The 19,385-nt window shown below is 41.7% G+C and overlaps 2 protein-coding genes across 3 annotated transcripts in view; one reads left to right on the top strand and one right to left on the bottom strand.

Annotated features, from left to right (window-relative positions):
• The window catches only part of MAF (MAF bZIP transcription factor), a 191,587-nt gene extending 186,413 nt beyond the window's left edge, over nucleotides 1-5,174 (top strand). The window contains exon 3 of the mRNA XM_055726867.1: nucleotides 5,068-5,174. The gene's annotated coding sequence lies outside the window, so the exon portion shown is untranslated. The remainder of the gene's footprint in view (nucleotides 1-5,067) is intronic.
• Nucleotides 5,175-5,178: 4 nt separating this feature from the next.
• WWOX (WW domain containing oxidoreductase) overlaps nucleotides 5,179-19,385 on the bottom strand; it is a 530,925-nt gene continuing 516,718 nt past the window's right edge. For both annotated transcript variants that reach the window (XM_055726863.1, XM_055726864.1), the window contains one exon: nucleotides 5,179-6,381. In XM_055726863.1, the coding sequence (XP_055582838.1) occupies nucleotides 6,193-6,381 (189 nt within the window). In that variant the 3' untranslated portion in view covers nucleotides 5,179-6,192. The remainder of the gene's footprint in view (nucleotides 6,382-19,385) is intronic.

Below are 19,385 nucleotides of genomic sequence, written 5' to 3'. Positions count from 1 at the left end.
CCTTCCTTTGCAAAAAGCTTACATGCTTCACGCCCGCAAGCATCATGCACATTTCTCAATCCCCGCTAAGAACATTACAGAGCTTCTCAAACCACTGCTGTTAAAGGCTAACGCCAGCTCAAGGCAAAGGGTGCCTGCTTTGCCAGGAGGGATCATGTAAATCCAATGTACAAAGCCCCTAATTTGGGCTGTGCTCACATATCCGCGGGCGCTGCACCAGACCTGCGTAAGGTTTCCATATGAACAACGTGCACGGTGCAGACTTCAGTCCCAAAGCATTGGCTAATGTTTAGTTTTCATAACAGTTCTTTTGAAAGAGTGAAGATAACCAGCCAAGATAGTCTCACCAGGCATTTGGCGATCTGTTCTGTACCCCTTTAAGGTAGATGATTTTCTAAGACTCAAAAAAAAAAAAAAATATTTCTTCCTCTCTCTTTTTTTTTTTTTTTTTGCATAAGCAACTGCCCAGCAAATTGATAAAAGCCCTTTTTAATTAGATAGTGAAGTTGTATGGGTAATGTTCCATATAAAAGGTCTATAAAACACAGCAGAATTAATAAAATGACTGCTTCTCATTTAATTCAGGTCCTCCAAAGGGATCCGTATGTCTTGCTTTGGTCTGTTTGTAGTACTTCTCTCCACCACCCAGCCACGAACTGATTAAAATCACATTCCTCACTTAAAACTGGAGCCCAGTTGGTAAGAGATACTGGATAGTAATTAAGGTCTGTGCACAGACACATGAACCCCCATAAAAAACATACCAAAAGGAATCATTGCACATCACTTGGATTATATGCAAACACAGCTCATGTTGACAGCTACCTTTGGATGACTCCATCAGTACACACTTTATCTCCAGCTGTCCAAGTAATTTTCCCAGGATTTCGCCCCTCTTTTTCACTCCTCTCCACACAGATGGATTAGAGCAACAAACGGTTTACATGCTGCACATCATTAGCTATCCTCCCTCACTACCCAGCAGATAACAACTGGGCTCTATCATCAGGACATTCATAACACCTTGACACTTTTACAACTATGCTGTTCTCTGCCAGAGCAATCTTCTCTTTTAAAGCATGAAGCTAATTCACGAAACACCCATTGGAAAGTACTCTGCAAACGCAACAGAGGTGGGGGAGAGAAGAAAGCACAGCCCAGAAAAGGCATCTAGTAAACAAGATAGCACTGTAAGAAAACCCAACAAACCAAACTAAAACAAAAACCCAAGAGAAAAGCAGCACATTCTTTCTCTCCAAGGTACTGCTATATTTTCCCATTGCCTCCGTCCCACGATGAAGGACATCAGCAAACAGCCATGCATCTGTTTGCCATATTTCAATGCTTCCCTCACCGTGTCATCCAGGCACCTCCAGCGCCTGGTGCAAGCGCAGCTCTCCGTGACTGCAGGCTGCGAGGGTGCCCTTTTGGGTGCTGTGCTCCTGGCGATGGGGATGGGTTTCACTAAGGAACCTCTTTGCAAAGGGACCGGTTGAAGGCAGCAGTCAGGAGTTTACCAACGGCTATTCCGGTTTTCCTAAACTGCCTCCAGTCTCAGGGCATCTTGACTCTACAAGGTTTGTTAATAAAACAGCGTGTTCTCTGTGTAGGCTGGGATCCTGTTTCTGAGACCATGTATGCTCAGACATGGGCTTCCATTTAGAATAAAATACAAGCCCACATCAGCCACTGTAGATAGAAAAAAATACATTTTAGCAGCATTTTCCAAGCTTCTCAGCACACACCCCTGCCACCCCAACCATACATTTTAATGTATAGTACACGCTTGTTTAAAAAAGAAATACATAAGGAGAAAGAGTAATTACCGTAGCTTAAATTCAGCCTGATAAGAAGGGCTTGCACAGGCTGAGCAGCTGTTCCACTGCCATTCAGATTATGAAAATATAATCCTAGAGAACCTTGTCAAGATAAATACAGAGCATGAAATGTATAGGCAATTTCTCCCCAGCCACATATAATGATCAATTCCAAAGCCACAAGTGATACCAAAGGACAAAATAAGATCTGTCTAGACTTTCTCTCTTACAAGATATTGATCATTCCAATGGTAAACTGGTTGGTATAAGTGTGTTTGGCTTGAAAGGTCATGAGCTTAACACCTGACAAGGAGTTATTCAACCTTGATATAAGTCAAATTATTGCAGTGTTGCTGGAAAGACTTTGTCTAATAAAAATCCCTACATGGTCTGAGAATATCTGAAGTTTGTCTTCCAGATGTCAAAATAAAAAGCTGGGGGCAGGTGGGAGTGGGGAAGTCAAGACCTGGCATGGGTTTCTGCTGGTTCACCTCTATCTGATTTTGCAGGTAGAGGTCCCAGCAGTCAGTTACTTTCTGGACAGACCACGGGCACTATCTGCTGCATGGACAGCAGTGGAAGCTGCCACTGACTGAAATGGCACCTCGATTCCCCTAAGAGCTTCTGGTGGCTCTCCATTCCCAGCAAGGGACTTTGCTTGCTCATCTACGTGAACTTGAGGTCCAGGGCACCTATACAGGGGCAAAACCCGACCATTAAAATGGGAAATGTTGACTTGGGAAGGAAAGCAAAGTGTCAAGCAATGCCTTTCAGCACGTGGGTGGAAATGCTCTGCGGCATCGCTCTCCAGCACCTCCCCTTCAGAACGCCCTGTGGGGCTCGAGCGGTGCATCAGCGACACAGTCCTTACCCAGCCCGCTCCTTTTTTATGGGGATAACTAGCAAGTGCTTATTAGGACTATTAGGAGCTTGATGTAAATTTGCTGGATCTTTTCCAAGAACTATAAATACCCAATCTATTTTGCTTTATTCAGTTCTTTTTGTTTTGCTGATATGATACTAGTTAAGGTTAATGGGGTTTGCTTTAATATTAGACACAGGATCACTTAACTACCTTTAATGAACACTGGAGTCAATGCATTGTGGAGTAATTCACACAGACATTGCCTCAGGTAAATCAACCGGAAAAATGTAAGCCAGTCAAATAAATAAATCTGACCAGCTGTAAATGTGCCAAATCTTACACCAAAATATATTTGAAAGCCAATGACTTAGGCACATCTAGGATATTAAAATGGAGGGTTTGGAGTCTGTTTCTTTTCAATTTCTTTTCCTTTTTAATGTGCCCTGCACATCCCTCCTGTGCTGAAACCAAGCTGAGAGTGCAAGAAAAATTATTTTCACAAGTGTTTCTAATAGAAGCAAATGCTCTGCAGATTTGTGCTATTTTTTTCATTTGGAATGAAACTGGGGAAAAAAAAAAAGAAAAGCTTTTTTATGCTGGCTATCTATCTCAACACAGGAGACAGAGACAAAAAGGAGGACAAAAAGAGGGAGAGGAAAAATTGAGAGAAAGAAAGAGAAGGAGAGAAAAAGAGAAAGGGAGACTGAAGGCAAGAGAATGAGACAAAGAGAAAGGGAAAAGAAAGAAAGAAAACCAGAAAGAAGATAGCAAGTCATTTTATGTGAGTTGGAGAAAATCGTGACACTGAAATTCTAGACAGGGTAATACACTAGTGACAATAAATATTTATTAACCAGAAACAGGAACCAGAGGAACCCGACCAACTCAGTGAGACTGGGAGGGGGGGGGAGGTAGCTTATGTCACACTAACACAAAACTATGCTAACATTAAAAATGCTCTTACCTCATAACACTGAAATAGTGAGCCATGTACGGCGGAAAAACACCTCCCAGATATTCTTTGAAGGAATGCAGGCAATCTCTTTAAGTACTGAATTCTCATAAAAGCATGCAATATTTCAGCAATAAGGAATGACAGGGTGTTCATTATCGGTTATTAATGTTTGCCTAAATGGAGCATAGGGCCCAGGCCTTCGGGGGAGTGCAGAGCTCCCAGCATTGCTTAATTACTGCCTCTTGTTAACCCAGCAATGCCAAGCCCTGATGCAAAGCTCCGCTGCCATAGATTGGCTATATTATTATATGAGAGTAATTCTGTTTGGCTGTGAAAAGGAAAAATAATGCATTTGTAAAGGCTGTTGCACAGGTGACAGAAGTTAATCAGTTTTTCTCCCCAGATAAACTCCAGACAATACAAAGAATTTGACTGTAACCATTGCCTCAACTTGCAGACAGTTTGACCCATACCACTACTTTTCAGACATTGCACTATACCTGCATCTTGTCTCTGCAGCAGAGGCTGGTCAAAACTCCTAGGAGACAAGAGCTTCCCCCTGCAAAAAAAAAGATTGAAAAGAGGCGTTATTCTTTCTGGAACAGCATCTTTATCTCTTTATTCCTCCAAATGTTTCAGTGCAGGAGCAAGCTCATTAGGATGTGCTGGCCCTGGGGAAGGGGCTTGCTGCAGATAGCAGAGGAAGACACGTGGGCAGGATTGCTTATTTACTGAAGGCTGTTGCTACACGGGTGGCACAGCAGGTACAAGGAAGGCCATAGATTCTTTGCTGCTGCTTTAGGAAAGACTGTGGCATCAGGTAAGGCAGTGGCCAAGCAGAGAGTGGCCGAGGCTGTACTTAGGCAGACGTTTGAAGGATGCCAAGGGCTCTGGAGAAAAGAGAAAAGAAAAAGCCCTCATTTTCTCTGTATAAAGCCAGATCAAATGATTCACCCTAGTTTTGAGGGCAGTGGCTCCCAGGTTGCCCCCCGTTCACTCAGAAGAAATGTAATGTCACAGGTCGAGACTTTACTTACAGATGTTTCAGCCCGTACATGCAGAGGACATTGAACATGACCTACCTGAGAAGAGCTTGCAGTAAACAAGACTTAGCTGTAAATTAAAAAAAAAAATAATAATCAAACCAAATTGTAATATATGACTGTAAGGTATAGCTGTTACACGGCGATATCATAATTCCTTACATTAGTGTGGTGAGGTTTTGATGGGAGGATGCTCTGGCTACTTCTTCCAGGTGAATGCATGCCTTGATTTCAACACCTATTCAACAACTAATCAGATGCATTATGGTTTCAGACAAGAAAAATCATGGAAGGCAGACTGTTAGCAATAAATCATAAATAAGGGGATAAAATAAGCTTTTATTAACAATATGTCCTTCTATTTATTTGTTTATATTCTGTCTACAGAAAATGTGATGCTGGACTGGGGATGGCTTAGGACAACCTTCTGGCGTGAAGACAGCTACAAAGCACAAAATAGAAAAAATGAACTCAGAAAGAAACAAGAAAAAAACAGCGTTTTCTTGGCATCAACAAGAAGCTCTTTATTTTTCCTCAAGTTTTCTTTTCTAAAAAAAAAAAAAAAGGAACTAAGACAGTTGCAGAAACGAGACAAACTTTCTCTTCAGGTGACAATATTCAAGCAAGCATGTTGTTTTATTGAATTTAAATTGAAAGAAAAAAAAAGATTTGGAATGGGATACAGTGTCAGGAGAACTGAGAAACTGTGAACTTTCAAAGAAAAAAAAAAAACCTCCTTAAAACTGTGACTGGAGAAATGGATGGAAATACCATTTAAACCCCTGATTACGCTCTGTGTGTTCTTAAGGAGACAACATCATCTTTGCTAACTCGACAGTATTTAGGGAATGGTTTACAACATATCTTTTATTATAATCTTTTAAGAAAAAACCAGAAATATTTAATTAGCTGTGACTTTACCATTTCTGTTCAGATGTCTTCTTGCACCTTCTTTTTCTAGACAGAGCAGATGTATTTGCAGCCAGCAGTCAAGGGTAGGAAAGATTTCTTTCCTTAATAATCTTTTTATTTGCCACACCCAATAAAGTCCTTGTAGGGAAAAAGAATCAACACAACTGCCATCTCCCAATCAATACCTAAAGCCTAACAGACAGTAATTATCAAAATAAAGAGGAAATCCCAGATCGGGCTGTGTACCTACCCATTAATTCAAACAACAGAAAATATCTGCAGCATTGCTTTTCTCAAATAAGACAAAAGATGCCTCCTTGGGTTACACTTTGAACAGGCTATAATCAAAAGAAAGAGAACCGAGACTAACTAAGCCCCAGGAAGCCGCATTGTCCCTTTAACCCACGGTATTCCCCATTTCCCATTAGTACTTAACATTTTTCACTATGTTGTGACTGCTATTATTTCATTTAACACTGGTTAATCTGTATCTGAGGTATATGGAAACCCTCTAGATGATAAGATTGGACAGGTTCCAGTGTTGGCAGTTTTTGAGCGTGCACACAACTCGTGTGTTTTGATCCTTCCAGGAGCTCCCTGTTATTTGGACTGCCTGCCAATTCGTTCTTGGATCAGCCTCTCGCTCAGCTCCCACAGGGCCGCGGCCGTCGCTTCGCCCTGCGCCTCCTGCGCCGGCAGGCAGCGGCAGCAGTTGTTGAAGTACATCCCTCCCAGGCCCTCCAGCTCCGCAGCCGTGGCGCAGTAGACAGTTGTGGCAGCTCCTTGTTGCTGGAAGTTAAAAAAAAAAAAAAAAAAAAAAAAAAGAGAGAGAGAGAAAAAAAAACCCTATATAAATATATACAGATTTTATATCATTGTAGTTTTGACCATAGTCCTTTGAAGCTGCATCTTGTGAAAGCATCCATGAAAAGCATCGCGGCTGACGGGGTAACCTCCTGGTGGCAAGGCTGGAACCCAGCTGAAGGTGCCACCTGCCTACCAAGCGCTTACTTGCAAAACGCCTTAGTGAGGGCTTTTTTTTCTTTTCCTTTCCTCTTAGAGCAAAAGAAAAGAAAAAGACAATCCTGAACCACAGCCCTGGCCTCAGGTCTTTTGCCCCTTTTCAATCAAAACCTGGGTGGGCAGCAGGGAGAGCCTGGCACAGAGGGGCAGGGTGTTTGAACCCAGAACAGTTGAGCCAGCTCCAAAAGCAGCACCCCAAGGGTTCCTGGCGTCCCTTTCCAAGACAGACAGCACTCACCGTACAGCTCGGGCACCCGCGCTTCCGAATCCTGGCCAGTGATGCAGGCTCATCTATGTATTCTGTTTGGTTGGTTTTTTTAAACCTCTTGTATAAAATTAACCTGGGCACTCCAATGAAGACCTATCATGTAAAGTGCAATCGGGATTGTTGCCAAACCTGCCCATATATCTCTGATCAACGGTTTCACGGTGGCGGTTGTCACCACTGCCTTGTAAGAATGTTTATCTGCTGCAGGCAGAGAGGGGTTCTGATTTTGCAGGGATGCAAGGCTTTCCCCTGGGTTTTTTTTCTGCTCTGTGACAACCATTTCTCATGTCTTATATGCTTTAAGAAATGGAGCGGGTAGATTAGAGGCTTTTTGTGGATCAGGAGGTTTTTTATTTTTGCTTTCTTTTTCTTTTAAATACCAAGTGAACTTATGTTCAAACAGGGACGATGGGTTTCTCAGAATTTCTCGAACAGAAACCCAGGGACCGAAGCCACGGGTTTGGGACAAGCACCCCGGCACCAGCAATGGGCTAACCCTTGGCACAGATTAAAACCTCAGGGCCAGAATAGCTGTAAAGAGGGCAAGCAGCTAGTTTGCTTTGTAAACTATAATTAAAAGTAATAGGTGAGAATGCACAGCAAGACACAACACTAATTTTAAACTGATACAGTTTATCTGGCATCTTCTGATTATTTATGTACGTCTTAGTCCTTTCTGTGGTAACTAATTATGAGCTGATAGGAATCAGAATAAAGAGGCTGCCAAGTATGATTGAAAAAGTAAACGAAGAGAAATTAGATGTTGCCACATTAGGGTAATTTAACGGGGAAAGAGAACAGGCTTCAATCTTTCACGATTTTCCTCCAGTCTCTTTTTTTTCTGGCCTTTCATTGCCACAAGCAAGAAAACTCAGGGTGCTGTTAGGGGGCCAACGTGCAAAAGTCCTCTAGTTTGCATTCTCATCCTTCACAGGCAGAAAGAAGTTTAAAAAGCCCCAGTTTTCCTTAATTGAGGCATCTCAATTTTGTAACGGAAAAGAAAGGCATATTTGTTAGCAAGACTTGCATTTTTCTCAGAAGATGGGATTAAACTGATAATGATGACTCCACAGCTTAGAAATGATCTCCCATCACAAGGTAAACCAAAACTGTCTGCAGTAAGTATTTTGAAAGGCATATATTTATCACCAGACCAAAATATTTTTGAAGTTAGTATAATACATAGTAATCCTCTTATTAAACCAATATCTTTTTTTTAAAAAGGAGAAAGTACCTTAAAGGCAGTAGCAGAAAAGGAAGAGAGTTCTACTAAAAATAATATTAATAGAGAACAATAAAATTCCTATGCTCATTTGAACTATCCTATAAAGCTCCACAGCACAGGTGTGATCGCTGTATTCAGCTGTTTAGAATGATTCAAAGCCCCTGAAGAGTACTATTAGTTTTTTGCAAGCAATTCAACTGGACTTTTATTAGAAAGGTAAAATTAAACTAAATTGCTCAATGCAGAGTGAGAGCCCTTAAGCTATTGCTGAAAAGCATCCGTCCAGCCAAGCTAAACTCAGGCTAGCTCTAATAGAATTCAGCTAATTTATAAAATGGAAGTTTATCAGAGCAGTTTAAAACCCAAACCAAACAATAATTTGTCTTCTCAAATGAGTCAAATTTGACGACTTAAACAAAATTCTCAGCGGGCAGAAAAATGTCCCACAGTAGAACAGCAGTGCTTTATACCTCGAATGCTGACACAACCTGGATTCCAAAAGAAGAGAATAGTTTTCCCTGTGTGAGCGTAGGATATTTACTTTAAGCGATAAAAGATTATGTGGCTGGAAGCCCAAAGCACTTTATTTTGCGAAGCCTCCAGTGTTTCACTGAGAACTGGATGTAAGCAACATGCCATTTGCTTTTTGGCTGTGTATACCTTTACTTCTTTCTAAACGTTTCAATCATGTTGGCTGTTTTGGAAGAAGAAAGTTCAATGGTTCTATCATTGGAAGAAAAGTACCCTTCTTATTACTTAAGAGAAATGCAGTCATATTTATTCCTTTGTTGACAGAGGGTAAAGCTTTAATATCTCAGAATAATGGACAAACATGAACCCATCAAGCCTAGGAGCTTCCTTCAGATGGCAAAACTACGAAACAGAAGCTAAATCCCAGATTCTCAAAGCCATTTAAGCATCTAATTTCCTTTGGTGAATGTGAGCTAGTTGCATTCAGAGACTCAAGGATCTGCCTAAGTGACTTGCTGGGCACAGAGGGGAATGAGCAGCACAGAATCACAGGAATCAAATCGCGCTTTGGGTTGGGAGGGATGTCAGGAGGTCTCTAGCGCAGCCTCCTGCCCAAAGCAGGATGCCTAGGAGCCTTGTACATGCCATGCTGACCGGGAAGGTCCTCAAGGGACAGATTCCTCCTTTGCTTCGACGACTCAGACACCACAAACCTCTGGGAAGAGCCAGAGCTGCAGATAACTGCAAAATGCCTGCGCTGCCAGCCATGCCTAGCCAGGCTGAGAAACTGCTTAGTTTCTCAGTAAATATTGTTTATCCCTCCTGAACACAGCCTTTTGAATGACATCTTTATATGTTGGGCCTTATGACAGTTTAGTAACAAGTTTTAATTTTTTGCTCATCAGCTTTCCTGTTCACATATCATCAGCATACGACAGCAGAGGATGTTAGGGAATCTAATTAGTAAACAATTCCATACTGCTGATACAAGATGAAACATTCTTAAACCGATAAAAAGAGCACTTTAATCACTGTTGAATGACTTTCAATGCCAAGCGGTTTGTGCCATGTCAGAACATAATTTGAAGAAGATTAGAGTACTATATAAAAGAATTAATGTTAACAACTTCGTTAAAAAATGTCTTAAACAATGAGCCTGTCAGTTGTCACAGACTCTCCCTGATCTATTGTGATTAATGCCCCCCCCCCCCCCCAACAATTTCAACTGATAAACAATGCTAAAAGCACTGGGCAACCTAAACATTTTTTTTTTCCATACGTCCGTCAGTTGTACAGGGTGCTAATCACCAGAGCTGGGGGTCAGCCTTCTTTAACCTGGAACAAAGGCAGCGGGTTGCAATGATGAATACACAGGATAAAGAATTTGTGAGAAGCCCAACTGAATCTTTAATCATGCCTCAATGCCATTTCCGATCCAGTCAAACATTTGAAAGCTGCTAGGCAAGCACCACGCTATCAATCTTTCGAGCATACGTAAAATTACCCGGGAATCTTGTTTTGGATTAAGTTGAAGAGTGTCTTAGTAATAAGGGTTCATCATTCTCTTCCGCAAATCATTTGTCAGTTTTGTAATACAATCTTCAATAGCAGCAGGGTGGGATTTATACAGCAGTTGCTGTTTATTTATAGTTGAAGCTCGGAGATCTAAATTATCCACCCTTCCAAAATCCTTTGTTGAGAGGAAAATACTAAGTAGCTACTAGTTCATAGGCATTTATTTCATAACTGCTAGCTGTCAATTTTGTAACTGATGGCACTGAATACGAATTAATATTGAATATCTTAACAGTAAAAGAAAAGGGGTTCTTGAGATACAGTATACGGTAAAACCCTCATTAATATATGTAATGCATCCGTTAGTATTCTAAGATACCATTTATGTTCCCGATAAGAAAACGCATTACACAATTAATGCTTAGTTTTCAGATTTGTCTACTTTCAAATGCATGTTTATTTTCTAAAATTAGATTCCTGTTCTGAAGCAAGTTGACATACCAAGCATATAAATAACAGAAACAAAGCCATAACTTATCTGTGTATTTATCAACTACAAATTAGTAAGATCCACTCTAAACTCTGTTAAGGGCACACAGATGGCACCGGACATCATCTGCCAGTGAAATGGATTCAGTCTCTTTGAAAGGAAGGTTTTAATTTTCTTAGGAAAAAATAAGGATAAACGCCAGTTATCAGTAGCCTGAGCTTAAGTTTAGCACGGTGGATTTTAAAAGATGGCTAGTGGAAAGAGGTGAATTCAAAATCACATGTGGCAAAGGCTAGATTCAAAGCAAGCGGCTCAAGTGAAATAAAAAGGCAAGTGCTTCCTTAAAACTCTCCAGGCTGTTCCTGTTATTATCTCAGGACTGTTAGGCAGAGCCAACACATCCCTAACACAAAAATATCCGATCCACACAACGGCACTGTGAACGTACCATTTATAGTGGAATAACTCATTAGGCAGCAGTGTGAAGATGACGTAGGATGAACATATTCCAGACCATGAAACCCTCCCATACCTTCTCTGGGCCTCTGGAAAGCACCCTGAAGAGCTCACATCCATGCTGCTAGAGAGGGAAAAACTCTCCGCCAGCTAGCTTCAGCAACAGTCAATCTCTATTTGATGGGAAATACAGAATCTCCTTAGAATAACAGACAAAACGATATGGAGCCTATTTCCACCACGACCAGTTCCCAAATTGTCCAAACCAAACCCTCAAGATACAGCTGCAATTTTAAATTCCTCGAGCCTCACCTTCACCTGGCGTAAATCAGCATAGGTCCCTTGCCTTCCCCCAGGCTCTACAGCTCTGCGGTGGCCGAGGATCTGCTCCGGGCTTGATGCAAGCCCAGTGCTGGCATTCAGGGAGAGTGGCCACAGGGACGCGCGGGGCACAGCCACCGCTCCACGCTGCAGCTCCGCAGCCCAGCTCTGGCTTACCTCCTGGGGAGGTATATAGAAATATATAGATTTCTATATACCTCCTGGGTAGGTATATAGAAATAGAAAAATAAGAAAGCTGCCCCCAGGGTGGATTGTTTTCTACTTGGGATGGCTAGCGAGCCCCAGTTGGGATTGTGGGTGCAGAGTTTTCTCAAAATACACTTACTCCTTTCTCTGTAATGTTTAAATGTTCCAGCAGATGAATTGCATTGGTAGCTTTTCCCATCAAGCCCAAGTCTGTGGACAATGTGGAGTGCGATGACCCCCTCTGAAAAAAACTAGCAAGCCTAAAATCCTCGTGTCCTCAGTCAACCTTCAGGATTCCCCAGTAACTGAAGTGCTCTTAGGCGCAGTCTTAAGAGCAGTTTGGTGATATCAGCCACAGTTGAGGCCAGTTGTAGCTGAGGGAGTTACTTCTCAATGCCCGGCATTACTTTGCTCCATCTCCTACGGGGATACCTTAGAGCTGTGAGGGGCCATCACTTCATATAATGCAATGAACAAGTTTTAGTCTCGCATGTGAGATGACAGGAGAACTGTTCAGTTCCTGCTGCAGTCCTCTTACTCAGAGCAATCCCAGATGCACAGTTATAAGTAACGCTCAGAATACGTATGTATTAGTCTCTGGTAAGAAAACAGGATTCCCCGATTGCTTTTTCAGCAAGGAAATACGAAATTGAGACATGCTGCTGCTATTTTGGGTGAGTATGATAAACTGAAATCATATCTGCAGCTCAAAAAATAAAACTTTGGAGCTGCCAAATATGATCTAAGAAACAAGTCGGGCTCAGTTGACTTCAGGTCCCATCTCCACCCAAGTGCAGCAGGAAAACGTGACCTGAACTGACTCTGTAATTACAGTCTTTTCAAAGGTCTCACCGAACCACATCTAAACCAGAGACTCTCAACCACCTCCCCTTCCCCCATCACCACATTTAAACCAGCAAAGCATCTCTTAGAAGATAATACAACGGATAAACTGAAATCTATAAGGTCTGCTTTTTTTCCTCTGATGTATCCCTTTTTCAATTAATTCCCAACTACAAAGACTCAAAACTCCATCAGCTTCTCTACTTGCAAAGCATAGTTGGTTTCAAGCTGTAACTTTTCTTAGCGTCATTAAGACCTTTACACATTTACAGTATTCTTTACATACATTATAGAAGATAAGTGTGCTATGTTCTTTGAGTAAGGAAACTGCAGTAGCTTACGAAAGAGGATTTGTTTTCAACTGCTGAGGCATTAAGACCTAGTGATTATTTCAACTATTCAGTATATGCAGCTATATTTAACTTACATTCTGGGTTTTAACTTTGCAAAAGAAAATGTGTCCATTGTAATAAATGTATTTTGATAATGCACCATGTTGTTTGTGTTATGCAACACCCCATATGTTCTCAATTATGGCAATGATAGTGCTTGAAAACTTCCAACCTCCAACATCCAGTGTCAAACAGAATGCCTGCAATCATTCCACAGGAGAAAAAAAAAAAAAAAACAACCCAACAAAAAAACCCAAACAACAAAACCACCACAAAACAAAACAATACAGGACGTCAAGTCAGGAGAACTGGGTTGGTTTTCTGTTTTCAACTTTTACTTCCCTAGTGAATAAGTGAACATCGACTCCATGTACCTCACTTTTCCCAGCTGTAACATGGGGAGAGCACTATTATTCACCCACCTCACAGGGGTGTTGTGAGGACCAGTTCGGATTTATGGAGTGCTTCCACACTTAGCGTTGAAAAGCACTGTGTAAGTATAAAGCGTTATATTATAAACCATTGTTAAAATATGTAGAGATGTAGAAAAAGGTTGGCAAAATAGCTGACAAAATTGTAATTACCTTTTAAAACCGTGCATATTTTTCTTGATTGTATAAACTTAATTCTTTAACCTGTGAAGCTGTCTGCTACACCAGGACCTATTCCAGACTCTTCCCTCTCTCACCCTGTTTATTTTTGCCTAGCTCGGAGAGAACTTGGTAAAACCCTTATTAGCCAAAACACCATTGAATTCTTCAGAAATGGATGCTTCAGAGGGAACCAGCCCCTGAAAGGGTGATCCACAGGTTGATCTCTCCTACCCTTTGCATATGCTAGGAAGAGCCACTATGGCACACCGGGGGTGGGATTCCGTTACCTGACAGGGGTCCTAAGACATCTGAGCTGCCTTAGGATATCCCGCATGTTCCACAGCCGTCCTTCAGAAGGGCACACATCTCCCACAGCTCTGGCACTGTGTTTGCAGCCCCTCACAGACAGCTCAGATAAAATCACACAGTGTTTAAGACCGCACCAGACACCGATGTCCGTGCAGCCTAAATGCTCTTACCACAGCACCTGGAAGGGAGCTGGTTCCCACAGCCGCATTCTTTCCTTTTCCTGGTATCTTATTAAAGTCCACAATCAGCTTCTGAAAATAGTTTCAAGCCTGACACAGAGCCATCTTAAGCTTCAAAAACTTCAATGCAGCTCATGGCTTTACCTTGCCCAGCGAGCACTCCGTCGGCAGGAGCCGCAGCACGCCCCGCTGGCTGCTCACCCCGGCCTTTTCACCCACATCCCATCGCCACGCAGGTCACTTCTGCATTTGCTTCTCCTGCCCCCTGAACCATTCACACCCGATTTACACTTTTAAGACATCATTACTCCATTGAAGTGGCAGTTTTGAACATGGCATGCAAATTGCTATGAGCCAGCATTGCTCCTCTTTCCTTCTCACAGGCTAGTGTGGAGCAGCGGTGCGATACTGCACAGTCCTGCTCATTTCTGCATTTCAAAAAAACTCTGAGGAAAATTAGCAACCTTCATTTCAGAGTGTAATGGGATAAGGGTGCGATCACGCTGATCATATGATGTTGCTGGCCATTGCTTGCCCCATGCCCTGTGTGCCAACCCTGGCCAGTGGTGTGAGAAGCAAAGAGCGTGCGAGGGACAGTCTCTGGGCATCAGCAGGAGCACTATCAGGAGCTGGTCATACCTGAAAATCGCTGCCACTCGCTCTCTGAGATTTTGCAGATTTTTGAGATTTCTATAAGCACGAATCCCGTCACAACTTGTCGGCCACTGTCAAAAAGGAAATCCCATGGAGGATATTGGAAATCCTCCTGAAACACGCAACCTGCCAGCTGAGGGCGGAGCCTTCTGGGCAAGGGTAATTTGAATTGTTGAGCAAACAGGTTGTTGACAATAAACATATCCTGCCAAAAAGACAGATTAGATATGCTGCTGCAACTAAATCATCAGAACAGGACTGGCTGGTGTTTGGGCATATGTAGATGAGAATTCATTGAAATCAATTCTGTTATTAACTTACACTGACTTGAAATGTTTTATGTTTTTGCTGTACCTAACTTCAATTATATATTTACTTTATATAAATGTATGTATACATACAGTACTGTATATGCTGTATATATTTATATAGCTTTTTAATACTATTATCAATCAAAATCTAGACTTTTTCATATGCAGTATTGCAAAGAATGTCATCACAATACTGACACTTGGCTTCCTCCTCCATCACACAGAAAATTTTTTAGACTGCCTTTCATTTTAGCTATGAGTGGACCCCACAAACACACACGACACAATGCTTTTTAAGCAAGTGACCTTTTGGGACAAATATTTAACGAGCCATTTGTTTAGGTTTTAAAGATAAAGACTGTTTTTCATCTGTTGATACACACACACACATGTGCACATACGCGCACACACGTCAGTAATACAATGCATTGAAAAACCACAGGGTGTTATGATGGGGACATATCATGGTAAGAAATTAAATACTAACTCTGTCTTCCAGAAACTAATTAAGGGAATGTATTTTGCAATAATACAGATCTAGCAAACAGGCCTCTAAAGTCTAGGCTTAGAGCTGTAAGCCAGGCACTCCTGTATTATGTATGTGTGATTTTCATAGATAGCCTGCTATAAAGTGTGCCCTGTTAGTGCATCTTTCAGGCTCAAAGACACTGGCCTTGTTAATATTTCATTTAGTACATACTGTAGAGTCTCATTTATATTACTTCTGTAATTAATGGTGATAGCTTAGGCACTGCCTTTACAAGGAGAGATCCCTGTATGTTGGTCGATGGATAATGAGAAACAATAGATATTTCATTCACCAGCAGCTTGTTGCTAGTTAGTAGGAAATTATCGTGTGTACTGTTGCTTTAATTGCCAGGGTAAATAACGCTGCCGCTGTGTTAGTGAACATTTTAAAACACTTGATGCAAATAGACTAGAAACAAAACACACACAAAAAAAATTACCTTTATTATGCTATACCTTAGCATAGGGAGTTAAAAAGGTATGTCTTAAAACATTTGCGTTCTATCATGCAAATATATCTTAATATGCATGTGCTGACTATTCAACTACTGTATTTTAGGAAATACAATTATGCTGCCTTTCTCTTCTCCTATGTAGACTGTAAATAACTGTAGATCTTTCTCTTGTTTTCCTATGTAAATATATGTGAATACTAACAAGCTATGCATGCTGATATTCTAGGCAATTTCAGGTACTTTTATAATCTGAAGGCATGTACTTGAACTGGTTTGTTAAAAAAAAAAAAATCAACCCTCTCAAATCCTTTAAAGCTCATTAGAAATTAAAGATTTCTTACTAGACTGGTCCCTGCAATCTCAGTTGCTTTTTTGTTTACTTTTTTCCCTGCTTTGCCAACGCTGTCTCCCAAGATCCGCCACCAAGGATGCATACTCCAAGGCTGTTTTCTCCAAAGCATGGAGTCCCTTCCTGGGATGTGATTCACTATCACCCCCGACTGAGGACGTGCACCATTTAGGTTCAATACCATCTCCATCTGTAAACCTCAACAGAGACTTGGATAAGGGGGGAAGCCTATCCCCTTTGCTCTGACCTCTCCTTCTGTTTAATGATGTTTTCTATTTCATTTTCTCAGCCCATAATCCATCAAGTAAGGATCTAATACCGCTAGTGCCAGGACAGGGTTTGAGGGCAGATGCCGATGCAGCCGAGAGCAGCCCCCACCTCTCTGGCTGTGCTGCAGTCCGGCTGCTCACTCAGACACGCTCCTCTCTTGCAGCACACTCTTTATGGTTCTTTTCTAGCATGCTTATGACTTTGACAGACTGTGAAAATAATTTGATAAATAGCTTGATAAATTTCCCCATCGCTTCCCTTCAGTGCTGTAACACTGTTTGTGGGAGCCTTTCAATTGAAGGAGTGTGAACAAAAATGAAATTACCTAAGCTTATAAATCAAGTCACCTCCTGCATACAAATTTGGAGGCAAGGTTTCAATTTAGCTCTTTTTGTTTCTCTTTTTTTGTTTGTGTAATAAATGAAGATTCCTATATGGAAAATGGTAAGAAGAAAAAACAGATGCTTTTATCCTCCAATACGGTAAGGGGGGGAAAAAATTTCCCTCTGCATTATCTATGGAAACTATGACAACTTTTTAATCGAAAGAAAACAGCTTTCATGTCTGAAGATGCTTTTTTTCCAGAGTAAATGTATAAGAATAAACACATTAATTGACAGGATCTTCATGACTTTTTACGTTTCTCAAACTTAGCTTGGTGTCTGGGGAAGATCTCTTTCCAGTCCTTGAAGACTCTTTTAAGACGAATGTTTAAAAAGCTGAGCTGACATGGGCATTATATTCAAGTGCAAGCTGTACTATTCTTTAATAGAGGGTGTAGAAATGGTTCATAGGATTATTATCTTTCTATAGACAAAACCCATTACCTTCACACTAGGAGGGAAAAGCTAGTTTTTAACTTATATAAAACGGAATCAATTATCGATATCTTTGCATGGTTTCCCAGCTCTGCTGGAGTGCAGTCGCAGAGCTAAACACACAGAGTCATTTGGCAAAAGGGCTCCTTCTTATACTGGGCTTCTTGTTATACCTTTCATTTAATAAAATCGTATCTACAGAAGCAAAACTAAGTAGCAATGACTTGTATGCAGGGCTTCCACCCTCAGTGTCACAAGACAGGAATCACATTTGCAGACCTCTGATTTGCCTGGCTACTGTTACTTTAGACTTCTTCCCAGCATAAAGTGAACAAGCAAATAAAAAGCCATTGTCAATGCAAAGTCAAATGCAGTGACAAACAGCAGTACAGGTCAGAGCATCCATACAGCGTGTTGTCTCTGGTGTGGAAGAAAAACACTCCCTCAGCAACCTCTGCCATATAATCCTTACCAACCAGTCTCTGAATAATCCTTTTGTTGGCTTTACCAGTGGCTTTTCACGGATGCTTATGTTTCCAGCGAGAAAAGGACAGCTGGAAGATTAGTGGTGGCTTTTCATGGTGAAAAAGTCCACACACGCCCACTGCTTCTTGAACTACTACAAATAAAAACCTTACATCTTCCAGTAGACAACATCTAACCTACTCCAACTCTCTGTCCCTCAAGCAGAGAGATCAATAAATGCTTTAGCCATCCTTAAAAAATGGTGTCCCCAGCTACTTTGCTAGCACATACAAACTCAGATGCACATATAGGTGCAGTATGCGCAATGTATTTAAAACATACAGTTGTTAGAAGCTGGTAATGGCGTTTGAGAAGGAAACGTTCATTATTAGACTCTTATCTGTTTATCCCATTCATGAGATCTGCTTCTACAAAGCGCGTAATGATAAATGGCACATTTGCAAATTATCTTCTGAGTGCTGATGAGAAATCAGCAACCTGCGAGTTACCGTGACTTTGAATGAGTACACTCCACTGCAAGTCTCGTTTGCTGAGATCCCTGCCAAATGAGTGCATTAGTATATTAGGAATCTAATAAATTGACTAACAAGCATTTGATGAAAAATAGCTGTACCATCCGTTACAGTTATCATCACAGCCAACAAGGCTACTGGGGTTGGGATTTTGAAGGCACCAGCTGCTGATAAAAGAGACGTTGCTCTGCTGTGCCACGCTCTCAGCAGCATCTCCCTCACTGACTGTGCATCGTAACAAACTCTCAGCAAGGCACAGGACCTTCTTTACTTCAGCTTCCCTCTGCTTCTTCGTGAAACTTAGGACGATTTAAAGCATTGCAGCCTTACTCAGTCTTGCCTTTTCTCTTTCCACTGCAGAAAGCAGGGTGCTGGGGTGGTGGAGAAAACCCTTCTGCCAAACCAGCCCTGAACAAGTTTCTCTGCCTGGGAAGGAGCTGAAGGAGACACTTTCTGTTATACGGCTCAGCACTGTTCAAACATCTGAGTCTGTGCTCACGTTCACAATCTGTAAACTTTAATCTTGCTAATTATGATCACGAACATGAGGCTAGAGGACCAAGCAGGCTTTGGCTGTATTCACATCCAGCAGACAGGCACAGCGTTATTTAATGTCCTGCAATCAAATGAGTTTCAGGAGTGGTTCAGAGTCCTACTTCTAACTCACAGTCCTAGTGGAAAAATCAAGAGTCAGGAAATAGATTTTCATACATCACTTCACCTGCGTTATTCACTGCTTTGCTGGGTATTTAAGAAGCCCATTTTCTTTTATAAGGAAAACCAACAATCCCCCCATGTGCAAATGTCCTCTCTGTCTGGGAAGGAACAAGTACCTGACACGTTCAAAGCACCAGGACCTGCAAACCCGAAGCAGGGTGATTAAACCCCAGGGTTAAGTGTGCCCAGAGCCCCGTGGGAAGGTTTGCCCACTCTCCCGAGCCCCGCACAGCCCACCAGATGCACTGTGGGCGCTCGTCACTCCTCCCGCTGGCGCTGGGGAACAGGCAGCACATGGCAGGGCGCAGCTACACTCTATCCTGGCACAGCCTGTGTCAGTAAATTATGTCTTTGCAGGATAATTAATTCTAGTAAGTGCAATATACCCTTACGTTCAAGTT

This window comes from Falco cherrug, chromosome 14, assembly GCF_023634085.1.
Source record: "Falco cherrug isolate bFalChe1 chromosome 14, bFalChe1.pri, whole genome shotgun sequence".
In the NCBI taxonomy this organism is placed as follows: domain Eukaryota; kingdom Metazoa; phylum Chordata; class Aves; order Falconiformes; family Falconidae; genus Falco; species Falco cherrug.
This window is presented reverse-complemented; position numbering and strand designations above follow the sequence as displayed.